The 21,329-nt window shown below is 39.6% G+C and overlaps 2 protein-coding genes across 2 annotated transcripts in view; one reads left to right on the forward strand and one right to left on the reverse strand.

Annotated features, from left to right (window-relative positions):
- The window catches only part of LOC101852667 (proteasome subunit alpha type-7), a 13,312-nt gene extending 3,865 nt beyond the window's left edge, over window positions 1-9,447 (forward strand). The window contains exons 2-6 of the mRNA XM_005091232.3: window positions 1,573-1,699; window positions 2,808-2,932; window positions 3,580-3,702; window positions 5,635-5,817; window positions 9,146-9,447. Of these exons, the coding sequence (XP_005091289.1) occupies window positions 1,573-1,699; window positions 2,808-2,932; window positions 3,580-3,702; window positions 5,635-5,817; window positions 9,146-9,235 (648 nt within the window). The 3' untranslated portion in view covers window positions 9,236-9,447. The remainder of the gene's footprint in view (window positions 1-1,572; window positions 1,700-2,807; window positions 2,933-3,579; window positions 3,703-5,634; window positions 5,818-9,145) is intronic.
- A 3,311-nt stretch (window positions 9,448-12,758) lies between these two features.
- LOC101845823 (latent-transforming growth factor beta-binding protein 4) overlaps window positions 12,759-21,329 on the reverse strand; it is a gene marked incomplete at its 5' end in the record, with an annotated part of 23,206 nt that continues 14,635 nt past the window's right edge. Inside the window, 7 exon segments of the mRNA XM_013090430.2 lie at window positions 12,759-15,319; window positions 15,946-16,062; window positions 17,554-17,659; window positions 18,913-19,014; window positions 19,692-19,796; window positions 20,395-20,490; window positions 20,992-21,180. Coding sequence (XP_012945884.2) covers window positions 15,250-15,319; window positions 15,946-16,062; window positions 17,554-17,659; window positions 18,913-19,014; window positions 19,692-19,796; window positions 20,395-20,490; window positions 20,992-21,180 — 785 coding nt within the window.

Below are 21,329 nucleotides of genomic sequence, written 5' to 3' on the forward strand. Positions count from 1 at the left end.
CTGGGTTAGGTCACCCGGGTGAGAATATGATGCGGCTAAACGTAGAACGACGCACTTGCCTGATTGGCTGTTCATTTTAGTATAGTAAAGTATTGTGATGTCATCACATCCTGGGATACCCACAGACTATTTTAAGAAGGCCACATCTATTCTCACCCTGGGTTCACTTTAAGGGACTCCATAATATTATTTACAAGTTGTATGTTATTATGACATAATCATTTATTGAATGAAATGAATGTCTCTATCCTATCCATCCGTTCTTTTACTTTTATGCTGAGCTTAACTAAAACTATTGGCATTCTCCGGTTTTGGCCCCAAGAGTAAGTTACTGTATATCGATACTGACTTGACCCTAGAAGTGCTCAGCGTTTCACCGGAAGTAACCCGTCCGAAATGCCCCACCGCCAGGGCTGGTCGGTTGTAAACATGGGGGTTTGGCGGGGGAATATCAGCTGAGATATCAGAGATATATATATCTGCAACTGGAAAATGGCCATTTACAGCTCAACAGATGATAAAGGGCATATATATATAAAACCATATCTTTTCTCAAAGCTGATAGAATGAGCCATTCTTAAATGATGGGCGATCAAATAAATACAAACAAAGCACAAAATACGATGAAGTCAACAATTACTACATTAGCACAGCAGAACAAGTGATAACACATACTGTGTAGTCGCTCCGCTGGACAGCGTCACTTTACAGATCGATATCTGGGCCAAGAGATTCTCTACAAAGTCAAGATAACTTGCAACGTCACTGGTCACTATTTATAACTTTGACCTGCAATTTACTATGTCATTTTCCATATTTAAGGAATACTGAAATTTTCCATTGAAAAGGTCAGCATCTATGCCCTTCATAGGCCTGCATGCTTCCGGGGTTGTCCGGCTCACGCCCTATAGCCTGCGCGCTTCCAGGGTTAAATACTTGGTATCGATGCTTTATCCAAAAGAGAGCAAGAGATGCGCTGCTATTTTTCAGTTCAAAATGCGCAGTAATATTTCACTTGTTTTTAACAAGGGGGATTTTAGGGGGGCTTGCTAAAATGACCTTATAAAAATGGTGAAGGTTTCTGGAGAATTGAATTTTAACCATAGTTTGATGTTTTGCAGTTCAATTAAGTTTAATTAATATCTTTTGATCGCTGAGCTTCAAACATCATATTGGCACGCGTATGGAAAAGTAATCGTTTAGAACTAGAAGTAATCGTTAGTGAAGCCAAAACCCAGACTCCATCGTTATCGTTGGGGCCAAAACCGGATTATCCTGTACAATTACTAAGGCTTACCGTTACAGAAGAGACCACATTTTCAACCACTTAATCATTTTTCATGTCGTGTAAAATATGAAAGAAATTGTGGTGAACATTTTGAAAACAGTCACTGCCTCAGGACTAAGAGTAAGAGATTTCCTTTGCCTTACATTTCTGAAATAGTGGTTTCCATTATTTTCAAAATAAAATCTGGAGTGATGGAACTCTTTTCTCATGCACAGTGAATGTGCTGGAAATCAGGTATTTTTTGTATGCTTGGTTTTATGTTCAATGTTTTCTTCTGTTTGCAGGTAGGTGTTAGGGGGAAAGATATTGTTGTGCTTGGAGTGGAGAAGAAAGCTGTTGCCAAACTTCAAGAAGACAGAACTGTGAGGAAGATTGCTCTCCTGGATGATCATGTGGCACTTGCTTTTGCTGGTAAGGAGCCAGAGCTTCTTGCATTGTTTTCTTTTATATTTTCTGGAATTGCATATATGTTTAGAGACATAAAGAAAAAAAAGCAAAACACTATTTAATAACAAATATGTAGCCCTGAAAAAAATGTTAAACGAGTCATCATATATTTTAACACTTGGTATATTTTTGCTTTAGATAACTTAGTCTATTATTTTTGTTTTAAATAATAATTAAAAGCTAACCCAAAATTAGGGATTCAAGTAAGTTTTCCTACTTCAAGAGTATTATCAAATGAGCATGATACCAGTGGTCTAGTTAACCGTAGTACTCCGGGAGTCGGGTTTATGTTCTCCGAAAAGCGTGTTTTGGCACTTTGGTTCCGTCCAGCTCCGCATCGGCACGGCCCCGGCTCGGCCCCGGCTCAGCTTACTCCCGCCGAGCACCATCTGTGTAATGGCTGCATCCCGTATTCCGGCAGTTCAAGCTTGCAGCTCTACATGTTTGTCCGATTTATTTATTTTTTATTTTTTTATTGAACCACTTAACATCATGAGGAACTCAAGGATAACAAGGAAACAAGACTTCCATTTTAAAAAAAAAAATGATTATGCAAAATTTTTAATGGTCTTATGAAACTTATTATAAATCATGTAAAAATACAGATTTATTTGCAGTATTTGTGCAACTTGCCTTAACTGAAGGGAAAATACACTTTTTTATTTGCCAGACACATGTTTTAATTATTTGCCATGGTTGGTTTGTTATGTACCCTTTTACAGGTTTGCTGAAACTCCAATTTTTTTTCCACTGACTCCCGATTTTCAGGGTCATGGTGTGGTTGGCAGGTGTAGCATGGTAATACTGAAATTGTTTGTCTCTTTTTTTTTTATTAACTTACTACGTATATATATGAATACATGTATTTATAACTTCATATACACAATAAACCCATCATTTTCTCCCCTTTTATTCTCTTAGCTTTGCAAGTTGTTTTTTTCCTATCAATAACTTCAAATTGTTCAGGTACTTGATATTGTAGATATTAATATTTGATGGACCCCTGTTGTGTTGAATTGCGTTAATACTACTTGTCCGTACCTGGGTCTTATTGTGACGGTTTTCCCATCAGGTTTGACGGCTGATGCTCGTATTCTAATCAACCGTGCCCGCATTGAATGCCAGAGCCACAAGCTGACAGTGGAGGACCCTGTGACTGTGGAATACATTACACAGTACATCGCACAGCTCAAGCAGGTCTGATCTTACTTCTACTTTTTGCAATCAGTGTCAGTTAAGTCAAGGCGAAATCCAGTTCCACTTACCTTACTTGCTGAGAAGGGAATGAATTGGTGTGGATTTTTAAAATTGGAAAAGCCTGTTTGGAGTGAAAGTTGTTGGACAAAGTTTAAACCACGTAAATGTGACTCTTAAATGTAAAGTCTGCTGTCTTCTAGGCTACCACATGCAGTCTTCAGAAATTCTGAACTATATATTTTGACCCAAGTGAAAGATCTGTCTTTGATGTAGATCAATTCAGAATATTGTACTTGTACAAGTTGTGGATGAAATTGCCTGTCGGGACAGTGCTTAATATGAGTAATTCGGTCAGGGTTGTGAAGACCTGAGAAAACTCCCAAGTTTTTACTCCAACTGTGCCTACTTTAATAAAGGGTAGTGGGTGGTTAGGAGGGCATGACTGGAAGGTCTTCCTTTTCTTTCCCTTTTTTTCTGTCTGTATGTCAAAGTTTTTCCCCTGCTCTAAATGACTGCTATTGTATTAATGTACTTTTCTTTCCTCAAACTAAACTGGCAGGAAAAGTGCACACTTTACTATAAGGCTCAAGAGCTGGTCTGCTGAATAATAATCTTTCTTCCTTCTTTTTTTTTTTTTTCCTCATCAGATTTATACTCAGAGCAATGGTCGGCGGCCTTTTGGCCTGTCTGCCCTCATTATGGGCTTTGATTTAGATGGGACCCCCAGGCTATATCAGACTGACCCATCGGGGACATACCACGAGTGGAAGGTAAGTGTTATCAGAAAAACTGCCATATGCTGGATGTATACTCTATTTCATTTTTGCAGTCCTGTGTTTCTTTTTTGGGTGCAATGTTGTTGAGACAGTTTGTGTTGGGTTGGAATTGATGGTACAAAAGAACATTCTTATTGTTATGTCAACAGATGTTCAAGAGATCAATCCTTTTCATGCAGTCTTTGATAAAAACACATCTCTTACCCAGTCCTAGACGTATGTGTCTGTGGACAGTAAGATGGGTCATGCTGTCCATAATTGGCTTTGTTCTGAGTGAGGAGCTTACTTACTTACTACCCATCACGCCATCTGGCGTTTAGGGCAGCAACAAAGGATCTCCAGCTGTGTCTGTTTTGGGCCATCTTGGTCTACCTTCCCCCCCCCCTGAATGGTTCCAGGACTTCATTTCAGACTCTACTGTGCGTCTCCAGGTCACTTTGGGTCTGCCCCTCTTGCGATGTCCTTCTGGTGTCCAGTGGAAGGCAGTCTTTACAATAGAGTCTGATACAGTCTGGTTCTCTTCTTAGAACATGCCCATCCGTCTCCATCTTCTCCTTGTTATTATGGTGGGCGTGTCCTCTTGCCTATATTTCCGTACAATATCTGCTTTGGAAATCTTGTCAGGCCAGAAGGTTCGGAGGATTTGGCGTAAGCTGGTTGTATGAAAAGAAGATAGCTTGGCATGATCATGATCAGTCATCCTCCAGCATTCAGATCCATATAGGGGTGTGGATAGTACACAGCTGTTATACAGCTTTAACGTGGTCTGTATGTTGAACTGTCCTGACTTCCAGATGTTGATCATGCTTCTGTGTACAAATCTTGCCTTGCCGAGTTTGTTCTTTAAGTCCTCCTTTGTGCCGCTTCAGTTTTAATTATGCTGCATAGGTAGGTAAATTTGTCTGTTATAGGCAGGTCTGCGTTGTTCACCCTAATCAGTGTTGGGGAAGCCGACATTCAGTGTCATCACTTCCGTCTTCTTCTGGATTATTCTTAATCCAGTCTGGCGTCCGTATTTGTGGAGTCTGTTTGTTTTTTCCTGTATGTGCTGGTTGGTATGGGAGAGTAGTTCAAGGTCGTCTGCAAAATCAAGATCTTCGAGGGTGGAGAAGAGAGTCCACCTTATGCCTCTTGATGTATCCTCTGTTGTTTTCCTCATTACCCAGTCAATGGCCAGGTTGAACAGAATTGCTGACATGTTGCATCCTTGTGTAACTCCTGTCTTTACCTAAAAAGTAGTAGTACTGTTTCCAGCAACGCACTTGAAGTTTTGGTAGAAGCTCTTGATGACCTCAACTATCTTGAGTGAGGAGCAGTCTCACCGAATATCGGGTTGTCTAGACTTGTCTTATGAAAGCTGTGTAGGGTGTAGCGAAAATTTCCCTTTGTCAAGCTTAACCTGTGTGTTTTGTGGAATGAAGCATGCGTTTAGAGGATGTGACAGTGCACTTGGGTGTCTAAATTATATGATTTTTAAAAAACCTGCCGTATGCCGAAAGTGTGCATTTGAGGAGAGCGTGCCTCTGGCATGTATTTAGGCGGACACTACTGTACAGTCAGGCACAGATAACCTGAACACGTAAAATTCGATATCAGGAATAGCTTGTACAATTTACCATTCCCCAACTGATATCTTTTTAACTTCTTGTCATCGGTTTACCAGATTTATGGATGTGTTGAACACATTTGTCAATCCCTGACATGTTTGACTTATTTCTGCCTGACTGAATATATATGTGTATTATGCATCTTTTTAAGATTCAGTCATCATATCTTCCTTCCACAGGTGTTTCGAGGTTGACACTTGCAGCCCCTACTTTTTTGTTTTTCTTCTGTTATTTTTATCTGTCCTTTTTTTTTCTTGCTCTAAGCCAGCATATTGTCAATGCGCTTATTTTTTAATCAAGACAAATATTGTGCACGCAGGCTAATACAATTGGACGCAGTGCCAAGACCGTGCGCGAGTTCCTTGAGAAACACTACACAGAGGAATTGGCAGCCAGTGAGGCCGAGTGTATCAAGCTGACACTGAAAGGTTTGCTGGAAGTGGTCCAGTCCGGGGGCAAGAACATGGAGGTGGCTGTCATGAGGCGAGGGAAGCCCTTGCAGGTGAGTGCTATGTATAGCAGACTTACCCAGATTGACACGCCAATCGATTTCTCAACAGCTAAAGCCGTCATCCACTGATCGACCTGCGCAAAGTGGAAGAGAGAGGCGAAACCCAAACTGCCGTTTTCCCAGCCGCCATCATACCAGCTTGAGGCCTCGCTTAGACAACAGGACCGCCGGCTTCTCTCCCAAATGAAAACTGGTGGAAAATCGCACAAGCTGAGATCATATCTCCACAAAATTGCGCCAGTGGACAACCCAGATCCATCCTGTCGAGCCTGTAAGGAGGAGGACGAAACTATGGACCATGTGTTCCTGAGATGTCCCGCCAGCTATCGTGCTAGAACCCGTCTGCTGGGATATTTCAGTAACCCACTTTCAGCACTTTTTAAGGACCCCCTGGCAAGTGTTGAGTTCCTGCGTGCTGTCGGCATCGCTGACTGTTTATGAAGCCACAGCGCCAGAAGAGAGAGAGAGAGATGTATAGCAGGCTTGTCAGCTGTCCCAGATTTCCTGGACCTGTCCGGAGTTGAGCAGTTGGGAATTTGAGAGCTTACCTTGAGGATGGACGGGCGCATACCGCGGGACCTTGCCTCAGCAGGCGTGCCAGTCCGTATGAGAGGGTGATAACACAGCATCACTGGGCGTAACCACTGGATGCGGTGAATGGCCAGGGCGGAAAAAGTTCCCAGATGAACCTAACGGCTTCATGATTGAGACCAAGGCGAGCCACCAGATGGGAGGATTTTAAAAAAAGGCTGTGGCCTTGTATGGAGAGGGATGGGCTCCGCCATGCAACATTGCCCTAGCAATGCTAATAAACATCACGTGAAAAAGAAGCCCTGGGTCACAGATGACATCCTTGACCTATGCGACAAACGAAGTGTGCTGAAAAACAAGAATAATGAACCAGAAGGTGCAAAAGAATACAGAGAGATGAATCTGCAAGTGAAAAAGAGAATGAGAGGAGCTAGGGAGGAATGGATTGAAGAACAGTGTGAAGAAATTGAAGACAGCCTGAATCAAAACAACAGTAAAAAGGCGTACCAAATCATCAAAGATCTCATAAGTACCAAACAAGGACGGACCACTTCATTCAATATTAAGTAAAGAAGGGAAATATAATCTAACTGAGGAACAAGAAGTTCAGAACCGGTAGACATAATAGTGCTCTGAACTGTACACCCACAAAACTACACGAGAATCACCAAGATGTGCCTCAATCACTAGACAATGACAAAACAGTGCTTCCAGTCTTCCGCAATTTTGCGGATTTCCGTAAATTAGCAGGATTCCGCTAATGGAAAAATTTCCGTGAAAATTCGTGGGGAAAAGAAACATTATTTTCAAAAATGCGAAATAAAAAATGTCTGTAATTACTAACAGTCAACAATAGCCAACCCATACCGGAAGTGCTCTTTTATTTGAAAGTGAGGACAGTGTCTTTTACTTTCACTTTCTAAAGCACAAGAAGAGCACCAGCACTGTAAACAAGAGGAAGAAATGACGATTGTGGTTCAACAGATCTTGGGCCTACCAAGAAAAGAAAACTCTGAAGAGAGCTTTGATTTTTTTTTACCAGACTTGTTTATTTGTCGATCGAAGTATTGTTGTGGATTTAAGTTGAATATAAGCTGTCAAGTTATCTAGATCTAGATCTAGCTGTTATAATATTATTATAGGGATTCTACCCATTATGGTGCAAACCAACACAAGCAGAGAAAAGTTGAACATTAACTGTTAAGCTTTATAGATCTAGCTGTTTAACTACTGTTATGAATGTACAATATCGGTACAAGGGAGAAAGCAGGGCTTTGGATTTATATGGATTAACACAAGCAGAAAATGATATATGCAAGGTATCTTTTTCTCACTTATTTTGTTGTTAAATGCAGGCGTGAATAGCCAGAAATGACATACTTAGGATGCCCTAAAACCAAAAATTCTCAAATATAAGGGGGGGATGCTTTAACCCCCTGCCAGGGCTCTGCCCTGGACCAGAAAGTCCTAGAAAAATGATATCAGCTGCTGGATGCTCTGACAAAAGCATCACCTTAAAAGAGAAGAGAAAGTCGCAGCAGTATCATCATTGAAGAAAAGGGAATCAGCGGGAATAGACAACATCACTGCAGAATTGGTTCAAGCCGGTGGAGACTCGGCGATAGACATGCTATGGATAATCTGCAACAAGATCTGGCAGACTGGCGAATGACCAACGTCATGGACTCAGTCTTTGATAATCACCCTTCCCAAGAAAGGCAATCTTAAACAATGCCTAACTAGCCACCCTATTAAAGTAATGCTTAAAGTCATTCTCAACAGACTGAAGCCACGCGCAGAGAAAATCATAGCAAAAGAACAGACAGGTTTCAGGACAGGGCACAGCACAAATTAACAAATATTCAACCTGAGAATCATCATGTAAAAGTACCTCCAACACCAACAGGAGTTTCACCCCAAATTTGTGGACTTCATAAAAGCTTTTGACAGAGTTCGACAGGAAGCTTTGTGGGCAACCATGAACTTATACAACACCAACACCAACCTGATCAAAGTCATAGAAAAGCTATACTGCAAAGATACTTGGAACAACAGTGGGAGTATGCCAGGGTTGTCTGCTCTCACCCACTCTTTTTAACATATTATTCTTGGTGCACTTGGTACTGTTCAATTATATCAAACATTGGTTTTCAGCCATTGGGAATTCAACAGTATTTGATTATATTAAAACAGCTGCCATTTCTTTAAAAATTAACAAAGAGGTAAAAGAAGGTTACCAAAATTCCAAGGAAGCATAGCAGGTCTTTCATAGGGAACAGATAAATTTCTTGTACAGCTACTTTGAAAATTTAGTTTTTGGTACCTAATATTATGTACACGCTAGGTTGCAATATAATATATCATGTTCTCCACAATATTTAATTTTATTATTTTTGCTGTTATTTTTTTCACTTTCCTCTTCATAGATGATTAAGTTTCAAAAGAGATGTGCGCGGGTAGTTGAGTAGTTGTAGTATTTCCAAAAAAGTGTCAACTGTTCACATAATGCTGGTAGTATAAGTATAATTTATTTTATGCTGCCTCTTGCTCTGTGACTGCTGCAACTCACCAAGAGATACCGCTCCAACATCGGTATTGTCGTTAGAGAAGGAGGCAGAGGAGGAAGCAAACAAAATGCCCAAATCTTGGGCTACTTACTCTGGATATAGCAACAGCTTAACATTGAATGAGAAAGGAAAGTTTTTCTAGGTCTCAAGTCCCAGTGAGCACCATATTCTTTTTGTTTTTCTACCCATGCTGATGATGTTTTATTTACCTGTCTCTACAGATGATGGGCCTGGATGAAATTGAGAAATACATCGCAGAGATAGAGAAAGAGAGAGAGGAAGAAGCAGAGAAGAAGAAACAGAAGAAGTGATCAACTGGATTTGTTTTTGTAGTCGTCCACTTGTTTAACTTTTCACATTTTGTGTGTAATGTTTTGTGTTGCAGTTTGCGTGCTGGAATCATTGTGTCCATCATTGGTCTATGATATGTTTGTTGTGAGTGCAAGCGTTGAGAATCATGGAATGCAATTTTAGAGTGATTGTTGAGGTTGTATCCATTAAAGATTTGGTTTTTAAAAATCTATTTCAAGACTTGAGTGATTATGTAATTAACTATCTCTGCCTATACTTAGGTAGTGAAGACACAGCATGTAAGCTGACTCGCAGCCTTCGAAACGCCTGGCCTTGGTGAAATTGGGGTAATTCAGCTCTGCTAATGTGTTGATGTTTGGTGCATTTGGTACTGTTTTATTATCTGTCAAATATGGGGTTGCAGCCAATTGGCGGATTTCACAATATTTGATTATTATTTAATTAGTTAAAGAATGTCTGCCATTTTCTTAGAAATTGACACAGTGGTAAAATAATGGTTCTAAAATTTTCAGGAGACACAGGCCTTTCATATGAAACAAATACATTTTTCATGCAACCACTTTGAAAATTTAGTTCCTGGTACCTACTATACTTTATATTTTCCAAGTTATGAAGGACAACCCTTGACTTTAATGAGGATATATATAGTCTATTTTTAGAAACCTTAGTTTCTTTGTCGATGAATCAGGGTGTTTGTGCTTCCTGTAAATGTTTTTAACTCCCCCATAGAGAGGTTTAAATTGTTTTGGAGGTAGAGCACTTCGATTGCGTCTATCACAGCCAGCCCAAGCAGTGCGGGGTACATTCCAGGGTAAGGATGTAGATTTCTCACAAAATGTCTTTTTCACCTGGGAATTGAAGTCAAATCTTTTGCAAGATGTGCGAGTAATGCAGGCATTATTGAACAGGCGCCAGAATGGGGAAAACTGAGCATTTATGTCATAATTATATATGTCATGTTATCTGTCTAAACAGAGATCACTGGGAAAAGAAAGTGGTTAGTTTTCCCAAGATTATAACCACAAATATTTTCAAGATGTAAATCTTTAAGTTTAAGCAATAAGACGCTGGCCTGGGTCTTGCTAGTCTTAGGCAGCCTGTCCAATATTATAGTAATTATACAATCAATATTTCGAGTGCCATTGAGTTGGCACCACTGTTGTGGACCAGGACAGATCCTCCTTACTTATATTATATGTAGTCAGTTTGGGAGGAAAAGGACCGGTTTGAATGCAAACAAGAGGTACAACTCCTTTATACCATACTAAGTGTGTACTGCCAATCGAATTGAGTTGGAGCCAGCCAGATTTTCTTTGATGGATGGGACAAAAGCTATCATTTTGGCACATTTCGGTTAGAATAGTTAGATACTACTGTTACCTTAAATCAAAGTCGTTTGTTTTTCTAGGTTGCGAGTCAGATTGCTTGTATCGTACCAGAATGATTGCACCCTTTCATGGAGGAAATTTTGGCTAGCCCCAGACTCTATTCAATTGAACCCGATTAGTAGTGTCAACGTGGTATAAGAGATGAAGTAACCACATACAATATAACCTGGATAGGTCGAGCACAGAAGACTCAAAATCAGGCATCCATCGAACTGTGCCTGCCGTCCTGATTTTTTTTTCTTCTTTATCTTTGTGAGATATCCTTCGAACTTCAGATTCATCTTACAACCCAGTGGAAAGACCAAGAAACTTGATAAAAATTTTCTCCCCCACTTGGGAATATATTAAGCTTGGGTCTCCTGCATGCAACAGTGAAGCACCTAACCTCATCACAGACTGGTGTCACCTCCTCTGAACGTGTATTGTTTTAGAAATTAGAGGGGGGTACCCTAAAAAATTGTTATGTCAATATGTTATGAGCTATTCCCTTTTATGCCTTATCGAGGATCTGTAATGGGCTGAACTCTCATGATAAGCCTTATCGAGGACCTATAAAAACCATTGGACAAAAATTGTTTAAGTTCTGCAGAGACTGAACGTATGAGACTCCAGTTTATTGTATACTGTACTGGTACCAAGTATTGTAGTATCTTAACCATTTATCTATGCTGGGATTTTTTGGGTAGATCTACTCTTCAGGAGTTGTGTGTGTAGAGCATTGTTATAGTGTTTTAAAGTCCTGGTGTACAAGTGGTTGTCATTAGAACTGGTTAAAACCTTGATAACTTGAGACGTCCCAGTCAAACGGCTCGGTAATTTCTTGCAACAAAATAGTTGAGAGTTCAATTCCAGGCTCCACCGCGCAATAATATGTTATACCCCTACTTTAATCAAATACAGGCGACTACGGATGAGTTGATTGATGTCCTTTGGAGAGTGGAAAATAGATAAACTCATACGAAGTTCTATTTAAATTTAACCGCTGGGACCTGTGTAAAGAATAAGTGCTTGGACCCAAGAAGAAGATCTACTAACTGAAGATCAACACAAGTGGAGTCAACTGTAGTATTACAACAACCTGTACTTTACGGTTTTCTTCAATTCAGCCAGTTGCAAATAAGGTAAGCCTACTTGGCAACCAGCAGTTAGGGACGGCGGATGATTTGATAATGATATTGTCGAGGGAATGAAAAACTCATCTGAAATTCAACTTGTCCAATCCGTCGGAACCACGAAACCAAGGGACATAGAAAAATCTTTTTCCCTGCTCATAATTCTAATCTCTGCAGGTCACTGTGGTAAAAATGGTGATGACGGGAACGGAAAAGTTTAAAAGCAATATTTATTCACATCATAAATCACCACATACGCGCATCTGCAAGAGAGATTGGGGGTTAGGGGGGGGGGGGGTTGCAAGTGTCCACTTACGGCAAATACTAACAATACAGGTGTACTAAAGGTAACAAAGTAGTCAACTCCCTTTTTTTTTTTTAATCTTCACTTTTTTCTTTTGCACAATTACTGGTAATAATCCACATTACTACAGGCTCTCATTCTGAAGGTACCAAGTAAGCTAAACTTACCAGTATGCAGTTACAGTGGAAACCTGATATAACAGGGATGGTGGGACCAGAGAAAAAGTCCTGTTAAATCAGAAATGCAAAGTGAAGTAAGCATCTGTGGACTAATCCAGCAAGGCTTAGGGCTAGATCAAAGTCTGCAGCACACCGCAGCCCTCTCTCGCTTCACCCGCTGCATGTGCTTGCAGTGGCATGACTTGCGTGAGCTCGCTCCATCACTGCCTCTCTCTCTCTCTCTCTCTCTCTCTCTCTCTCTCTCTCTTTCCCCACTCTCTCTCTCTTTCTACTTTCTCTTACTTTTTACGCATTGTTTGAGCCTTTGTCTCTGCTTGGACTCCCATGAAGCCCTGTTATTGCCGATAACTTTTAATAGTGACAAAGAGTAGGAAAAAAACAGGGATTTAAAAAATCCCCGTTATTACCGGATCCCTGTTATTACATGTACTGGACCTGTTATATATGGTTTCCATTTTATGTAATGGTGGCTGCAGGGGGGGGGGGGGTTTACATTTAAAAGATTATTTTGAAGAAAAAGATCAATAAAGCCAAAGAACCATAGAATATAATTTTCTTTATTGTGACCAAAAATATGAACATCTGTATGAAAGAAACACGAGTGAATATATGTTTCCTGAGGAATGGCAACTTTGTTCTTAACTTTACCACAAAAAGTATTTGAGTGAAAGATGTTAATGAGATGTAGGAGACTGACATGACAAGACCACTGGACAACCATGGAATAACCTACACAGGCAGGCTTTTCATAAGCCTCTTCAGAAATTCTGGTAACTGTAACTCACATGAAAATAAAAGCTCACCAGTTCACCAAATTATACCATTGTCATAATTAACACATTAATGCACTCGATACTGCACTTTTATTCCAAGCTCAACCTCTTGAGTGCTGGCATTTTGATAGTATGAAAATAAAATCATACTTAAGGTCATAACACATGAACCAGAATGAAATTTTCACAAAAATGCATAAAGAACAAAAGGTACATATGTCATTAGATCATGTACCACAACCAGATTACATGTCATGCAAATTTTGGTAATCTAGCCTTTGGGTTTTTTAAGATAAATTGCATCACAATGCAAACTTTTGCCTCCCTCACTTTTTAAGCACAATAAAATGCTGACATATGCACAAAAGGTAAGCTATATTTTCCCAGCATTTCATTGATGATCTCCATGATTATATAACATAGGCATGCAGCTGAATAGAAAACAAAATAGACAGTTTCTATTGTACAGCAGAGATAACTACTGTGCTGTAATGTATTATCAGAAAAGCAGATTAAAGTATTGCTGTTTCACTAACGACATTGTTTTGACTTCTAATTGTGGAAGACCTCTCATCCCAAGCTATCATTTAAAAACTATCTGCCCAAACCAAAGGAAACAAAAATCACAGCAGGTCAACTTGATGAACTATTGTACAGTGTGGTTCCTGCAGCCTTTGTGAGAAACTCAAAGGAGAAAAAAAAAAATGAGTTCAGTGTGCAAAGTGATATAATGTCTTTAATTACCATCCATGCACACTAGAACATACAGTGGAATCCACTTAAGCCGAAATCTGCTGAAGAGCCAAATTCTCTTCAGTTTAGCTGGGTTTTTCAGTTTAGACAGCTTGCTCAAATAGCGATGATTGTTGTACAGTGTACTGTGTAGAGCAGGGAATGCTAACTTTGCAGGAAATTTCACTTTTCGAATTTTTTTTTCTCTTCTAGATTTACCTCTCCCCGTAAGTGCAATTTCAGGTTCAGGCTGTACGTATTACGCTTTCTCTTTGACAATGTCAGTTTGCTCTGCCAAACAGTCACACAGAACAGACAAAAGAATAGACAAAGAAGTGAGATTGAAAGCTTAATGCTAGTAAGGTTATGAAACACACCACATGCCATCATGTGCTGACGTATAGGGCCTATGTGCACTAGTTTCGAAGAGAAAATAGGCCATCAGCAACTGAAGGTCACACGATGTACATTCACTATTCTTGCATTACTAGGCCTATACACAGAGTGTAGGCCTACTGATGTATGTGATAAACAATGGCAAACTATACTGACGATGCCTCTCTGACCAACAATCAACACTCATTTATTCTCACGTCTTTTTCTTCTCTTTTGCAGGCTTGAAATATATGTAAGACTTGATGATGAGCATTACTCGTGAATTGCTAGTGAAGATTTAGCAACATAAACTTTGAAATTCTTTGCAGTTTACAAATGGGAGTATTTCAGCTAATTCAGCTAATTGGTAATTTCCTTACAGCGACAAGGAAGAAAAAAGTGGGGTATTTTATTTTCTGTCGGTTCAGCACTGATTTCGGAGTAACAGTGTTTGGTTTATTTGGACTCCACTGTACATTTTCAAATTAATATAAAGTTACAATTTATGTACACATACATAGTAAGAAAAGGACATTAAAGCGAATACAAAAATGAAAATTCGAAAAGCAAATAGACTTAAGAAGACATAGTTGTCTTGATTGTGTTCGAACAAGCTTAATTCTAATGGTCGTTGCAGCTTGACAGAAGCCAGAACATTGTGGGCCACTTGTGAAACAAAAAAATATCCCTAGTTTTGCCATGACTACACTACAGTCCATTAGTACTTAAGTGGTTGTTGATAAGTTGCACGGATGAAATCTTTTGGTTCAATATAACAGCTTGAAATAATACATTTCCCAAATCGTCAATAATTTCATGAAGAATGTCTCCTTGCTCTATGTAACCTGATGTGTTTTCTCTCTCCCATACAAAAAAAACGGTGGGCCAATACAGTGTTCACAGATAGTGGAATCTGTACCATGTATTTATATCATGTAAACTTCAGTTAATGAGGCTTAAATTTAGGAAAATAAAAAGGACCGAGTCAAAATGATTTTCATGAACAAGAATTAATCCAGTCCGAGTTCGTTATGAGTATGTATGAGACACAAGAGGACTCAGTTGTACTTGTACCCTCCACTCCTCTCCATCTCCTGCTCATCAGTCAATAAATCGTTCATGTCCAAAGTCAGGAAATATTAGCGGACATCTAAGAGCCTGGGCACTTTCTGCGGTAGCCCACCTTGTAGCTTGTTTCATACACTAGTTTCTGGACAAATCTGAAAGTATCAATACAGAGGAATTTAGGACATACAATTTGCAATGTGCGTAGCGGAAACAAATTTGAAATATGTTCACAGTATGATTGCAGTGTGTTTCAACATGAGAATGATTCAAGTATTTCAAGAGACCAGCGCCTGTGGTGTAGTGATTAAGTGCTTTGCCATCACATGTGGAAGACTTGAGTTTGATTTCCATCAGAAAGTGTGGAAAAAAGTACGCAACAAAATACACTCAAAATTGTCCAAGGCGGCCACCCATTGTTGAGGAAAAAAGTGTTTAAGTTGGCTGGTGAAATTCTTGGGCAGTGTCATTATATATAGAAAAAAACCAAAGGGAAACTGGAAAGTAGTTGTTAGTACAAGTGACTGTCATGGACAGGGGGTCAGTAGAGCAGGTTCAGTTGTACAGGTAGTAACTTTTACATAACAAATCGACATAGACAATACAATACTTTTAATTACAGTCACTTCCAGTACAATAAACTTTATGGGAAAAAAATAAAACAAAAAGCCATATTACATGCACCTTACTCCATTCTCTCTGAAAACTGTTGTACCCACAAACCAAACAATGTTATAGAAAGAGGTCAAAGAGTATAAAAATGAGGTTAATGTGTACAAACCTGAACTCTGTACATTGCTGCCAGCCAAACCGACCACATGGGACAGTGACCTTCTCTTTGACTGCCCTCCTTACAGGACGACGTATCGACTGGCTGAATGTGACCAATGGGCATGAGCTTGAGGAAAAGAAAAGGTTTTAGTTATGACAAGTGCTTTACGGCGCTCGCATTTGCATAAGGTCATATGATGAGCATGTGGGATATATAAAACATTCTCAATTAGGTAGGAATTAGTTTCGAATTTTGCCCCGGATGCGGCCGAAGTCTACTCTTATCGATTTTGGACCATTAAGGGATCTTTAAAGAATGCAACTTGCACACAGGACCTCCAAGATTTTTCGCCCTTGTCAGAGAAGGCTAGGTGTTAGATCTTACCTACCCTAAGAGCAGTGTTGTGACTCAAAGAAAGCAGTGAGAAGAAACCAAGGAGTAGCAGTAGAAAGACTGCAGAAGGAGCCAGGAGCCCAGAAAAGGGGGCAAAGGGGAGGGGAGGGGGAAGAGGGCAGAAAGTAGAGATGAAAGCAGGTGACAGAACATGGTTAAAGAGAAGGAAAGGAAGTGAAAGGAGGCAATTTTTAGAGAAGAAAATTTCCCATCAGGTTTCGAACCACAACCTATTAAATGAGAGGCGAACACTATATACCTCTAGACCATGAGAGCTCCCAAGAAAAGGTTTAGGAGACAACAATTAAATAAATATACAAAGTGATGCTGTTCTTCAACCATCTAAAGTGCCCAATATATATACTCAGGATACATTTTAAAACTAAAACATTGCACATGATACAAAAGGTGTACTAAACTTCCCAAGGTACAGTATGTCACATGATACATAATACCCTACCCCTTGGTATGATGACAGTTTTAAAACAAACACATAACAGCTAGTTGCTGCAGTGTAGCACTACTACTTTGTAACCCTCATATTGACTACAAAGTGTAAGACTCTGTCAAACATCAATTTTCACAAGCAGAGTATCACACTAAGCTGTAAGTCTGAGTTTTGTTTTAAATGTCTTGCTCAAAGATACAACCCTCCAGTTACCAATTTAAAAGCAATGGCACCAATGTTCAGGAGCCTGTGCGCCCTTATTCTTAATTACTGGAATCCCCAGATGTTTTATCTAAAAAGAACAGTTGAAGCTGTTAATTCAGAAACCCTTCAGCATGCCTTTAGGCATGTCAACCAATTGCACAAGGCATAGCAGTGCAGATCAACAAGTGGAAATGAAGCTTTTAAAGGCTCAAAATGGGGTTAACTATTTTCCCACAGAATTGGCCTCATTGGCCATTGCAGATGCCACAGGTAATTTTAACCTTTAATCCTTCTATTTCACTTGTAAAATCTCTTCAACAATACTACAGTTCCAACAAGTGCCACTGGACATCATCAGACATTGATGGACCAACTATTATTTTTTAAATCGTTATTATTACAGAGCATTAACCTTTACGAGGCATCCCTCATTATAATCGTTAACAGTATAAAGTGTTGTTTAGGTAGCAAGAAAGAGGAGACATTAGTATTAGTTGTTGTCAGAGAATCCACAAGTTGGGCCTTAGAAAAAAAAGGGCTGTATTTTAAACAATAAGTTTTAGTAGACCCACCTGATCTGGCATCGAAATCCTCGAGTGCCCAGAGGACATTGGCAGCGATTTCCAATGACACATGTCCCTCCATTGATGCACGGAGGTCTACAGTCTGCATTTGGGGCTGGGGATTAGTTGTTATTGAAACATTTTCAAAAACTTTTGTCAAATAACAAACATTAGACACAGCACCATCATAATGACAATACAGTCATTGAATACACTCCAATCACTAAGTTAACAGACTCTATGTGTAGCAAGCTAGTCCTTTACCTAGACTACAGAACAAAATTTCTTGTTGTCTGTTTTAAAACATTCCTCACACAAAGAATATTTTTATAACACACTCCTATCTGTAGTAGTAAAAGCAATCATTAACATATATTATCCTTGTGTTCAAGAATAGGCTGACATATTCACATTTGTCGTAGAAATAATATGCATTTACCATCTCTTTTTAAAAAAGCAGTGATATAAACTACATTAACATTCTCATCACACATTGGTCTCAAGTGAGCTTTGTGATCTGGTTAGATCTGGCTGTTGGAAGTTGACACTCCCTGCTAGTAAAGACAGCAAGATACATCAAGCCAAATGCTGACATAATATTGGTAAAGGGTAGACAATGACAATTTTGTTTTTTACAACAACAAAGAATCTGAATAGAAGAACAGTCTTTCAGACAGGGCACAGTCATTGTTGATACCACAATATCTCAAGAAAGTAATATAATTATACATATAGAACACAGCTGACTGGAGGTGGAGAAGATCGCCCTGTACAGAGACCAGTGGAGAACTTTTCTTGGCAGCCTATACCAATGATCATACATAACAAGATGGTTCACTCCTCACTTTGAGCCAATTAAAAGTGTCCTCTAAATTACGTGGCGCCCTCTTCGCAAATGCGCGAACTTTGCAGAGTTTCCCTCCTTGTGTGAAAAAAAATCAAATGAAACTAACAAGTTTTTTAATAATTTAGAATTCAGATTTCGGAAAAACACTGTCTTAAAATGGTTACGCTGACAAAAAACTCTTCTGGTGGAAGGGGCGACTGTTTTCTTTGTTTAATTTGCCTTTAGAATGAGAGGCAAGAGATCATTAATATAAAAAAAACACCTAAAACTCTACACGGAATGAACCCAAACAGAATGAACAGCACTCGATCTGCGCACTATTCCTATTCTTTTTCTGGAGAAACGAAAGAGAGCTTCCAAACAAAGATTGCAGCGCCATCTGAAGCAATGGGCGGACTTTCGCAGACATTTTTTGGCAGAGTGGACCATCTTGTTAAGTACTATCTTGGGCCTATACCCAATACCAAGGTGAGAGAGGCAAATTATAATGAATGAACATAAATGCAAAAAGGTCTAGTTACCATTTTGACAGAGAGCTCCAGAATATCCTGGCTTGCAATCACATTTGTTGATTCCGACACATTTGCCTCCATTGGAGCACGGTGGTTCACACACTGGGGCAACTGGAAGCGTGAAGACGTTGGATTTTTAAAAAATGCAAACAGAAGAGCAAAAGAGTGGGGCCCTCACAACAACTTCAGTCTGGGAGGGCACAAGCTTTCCTTTTCTGGGTATGCTATGACTAATGTCAAGAAGGCATAAATGAGGGTCTAGAAAGAAGACTTCTGATCATATCTTTTAAACTTTGGCTTTCATTTCTACACAAGTATATACAATATACTATCCCATCTATTGAAACGGCCACCTCTCCAATATAATAACTAGACAAAAACCACTTTTCATTTCCCCCCTGCGTTTCAAAATATCATAATGGCACTGTCCAAGATGTCCACCTGTCCCAGACAACCACTAATGGGTGGCTGTCATGGGACAATTTCAACAGTATTCTTCACTAGTGAACACTTTGCAGTCACACAGCCAGCAGTACAAAGTACCCTATCTGGTCACCCAGCTAGGAGAGCGACTGCAACGGACTTCTCGGGCGTGGCACAGAAGTGTGCCAGGTGACTGGAACGGATCATTTTCACCACCGCATTATTGCGCCAAGTGACTGCAAAGTGTTAATGGCATCAGTTGCATGCACAGAGCTAGGCTACCCAAATAGAATGGAAGGAATAGCAAAGACTCTAAACTAAACTACATCTATCAGTTCATTGTTCGCTGAGTTGTAAGCCCTTACCTCTCTTTCTCCTGTGACATCGAGGGCCGCTGTATGAAGGGAGACACTGGCAGACATCTGGACGCACGCATAAGCCTCCATTTAAACAAGGAGGGCTGCAGGTGGCTATGAAGACAAACCAGACATCAAAAAGACCACCCAAATCATCTATTTCTATGTGTTTACAAAATGTTCCCCTTTATCTTCACATTTTGTAAGCATGAGGAATTTTGCATTACTCACAGTGCTAAACAGAGACTGAGAGGCATAACTACATTTTGAAAAAGAAGTTCCAAAAAAATGTTCAAATTTATTTATATTTGGGACTATTTAGCACATTAAAAGCTTGCGCTTTGTTTTAAAATTTTCAATTGATCTACTTCATAACAGAGGTCAAATAATTTTTTTCCTACAAACAAAGGTTCAGACACAGGTTCTATGACATTTTTTAGGATTAAAAAAACCACTCTTATTTGTGAAAGATGCAGGTTTCCCAGTGGTCTTTACGATAAAGTCCTCAGCAAATATTCCTAATATATGCCACTTCATATCAAACACTTCAGAATTCCACTAAATTAAAATAACACCGTAACTCTCACAAAAATTTTTAAGCGGGGCATCACACCTTCAGGTACTTTTTTTCCTCAACTGAATTTGTCATTGTAATTGTGAAGACTTTTCAAAAATATATAATTTATTCACAATTCCACAACAAAACTCTCACGTGTGTTACAGCCAGGTCCATCAAAGCCCTCTAAACATTGGCAGACGTTAGGACCAACACATCGACCTCCATTTCGGCACCTTGGTTTGCAGACAGCTACAGTACAGATAAAATGAAAACATATTACATATCACATGAACCAAGGGGTAAAAATCTAATTGAAGATTACACTTGGGTAATGTGACAAAAATCCCAACAACAATAACAATAAGTGTGGGCTGATGGTTCAAAATAGAACCAAATCTACAAGACAAAAGACACTGCTTTCAGCACCAAGTGTGAGCAAGTGTCACTAAAATCAGGTTGAGAGGTTCACTAAAGAAGATGATAATAACTGATGATCATGTTTAAAAAGGCTGCATGAAAGTTTTTGGGGTAAGACAGGAGGTGGTAGACACTCGGAAGTCTACTCAATATGGTTCTATACCAGCAACAAAAAGGGTCTACATGATTGTTATAAAGCTTCAATGTTTCAGAATTAAATTTTGAAATCTTCATGTGTGGGTCAGACTGTATACAGCACATAAATATGTGAAATAAACATTTTTCATTTCGTATTTTGTCTCGTGATACAAAGAAGAAGTAACTGCTACTTACGTATGGTACAATATCTGCCTGCCCAGCCTCGGGGACAGATACATGTGTTGTGCCTCAGACAAACACCCCCATGAGCGCACCGAGGCCAACACGTAGGACTACATGTGTCACCAGGGTACCCAGCAGGACACAGACATTTGTTGGGAGCGATGCAGCGACCATTATTCTGGCATGCTGGATTGCAGGTAGCTAGGAACAAAATAAAAAGTTAAAAAGTAGAAAAATCAAGAAACGGTCAATTTAAAAAATCCTCCAACGTCTTAGTTCATCATATACTCACACACAAACCATCCACACACACACACGCACACACACACACACACACACACACACACACA

The sequence above is a fragment of the Aplysia californica genome, unplaced genomic scaffold (genome assembly GCF_000002075.1).
Source record: "Aplysia californica isolate F4 #8 unplaced genomic scaffold, AplCal3.0 scaffold00027, whole genome shotgun sequence".
Taxonomy (NCBI): Eukaryota; Metazoa; Mollusca; class Gastropoda; order Aplysiida; family Aplysiidae; genus Aplysia; species Aplysia californica.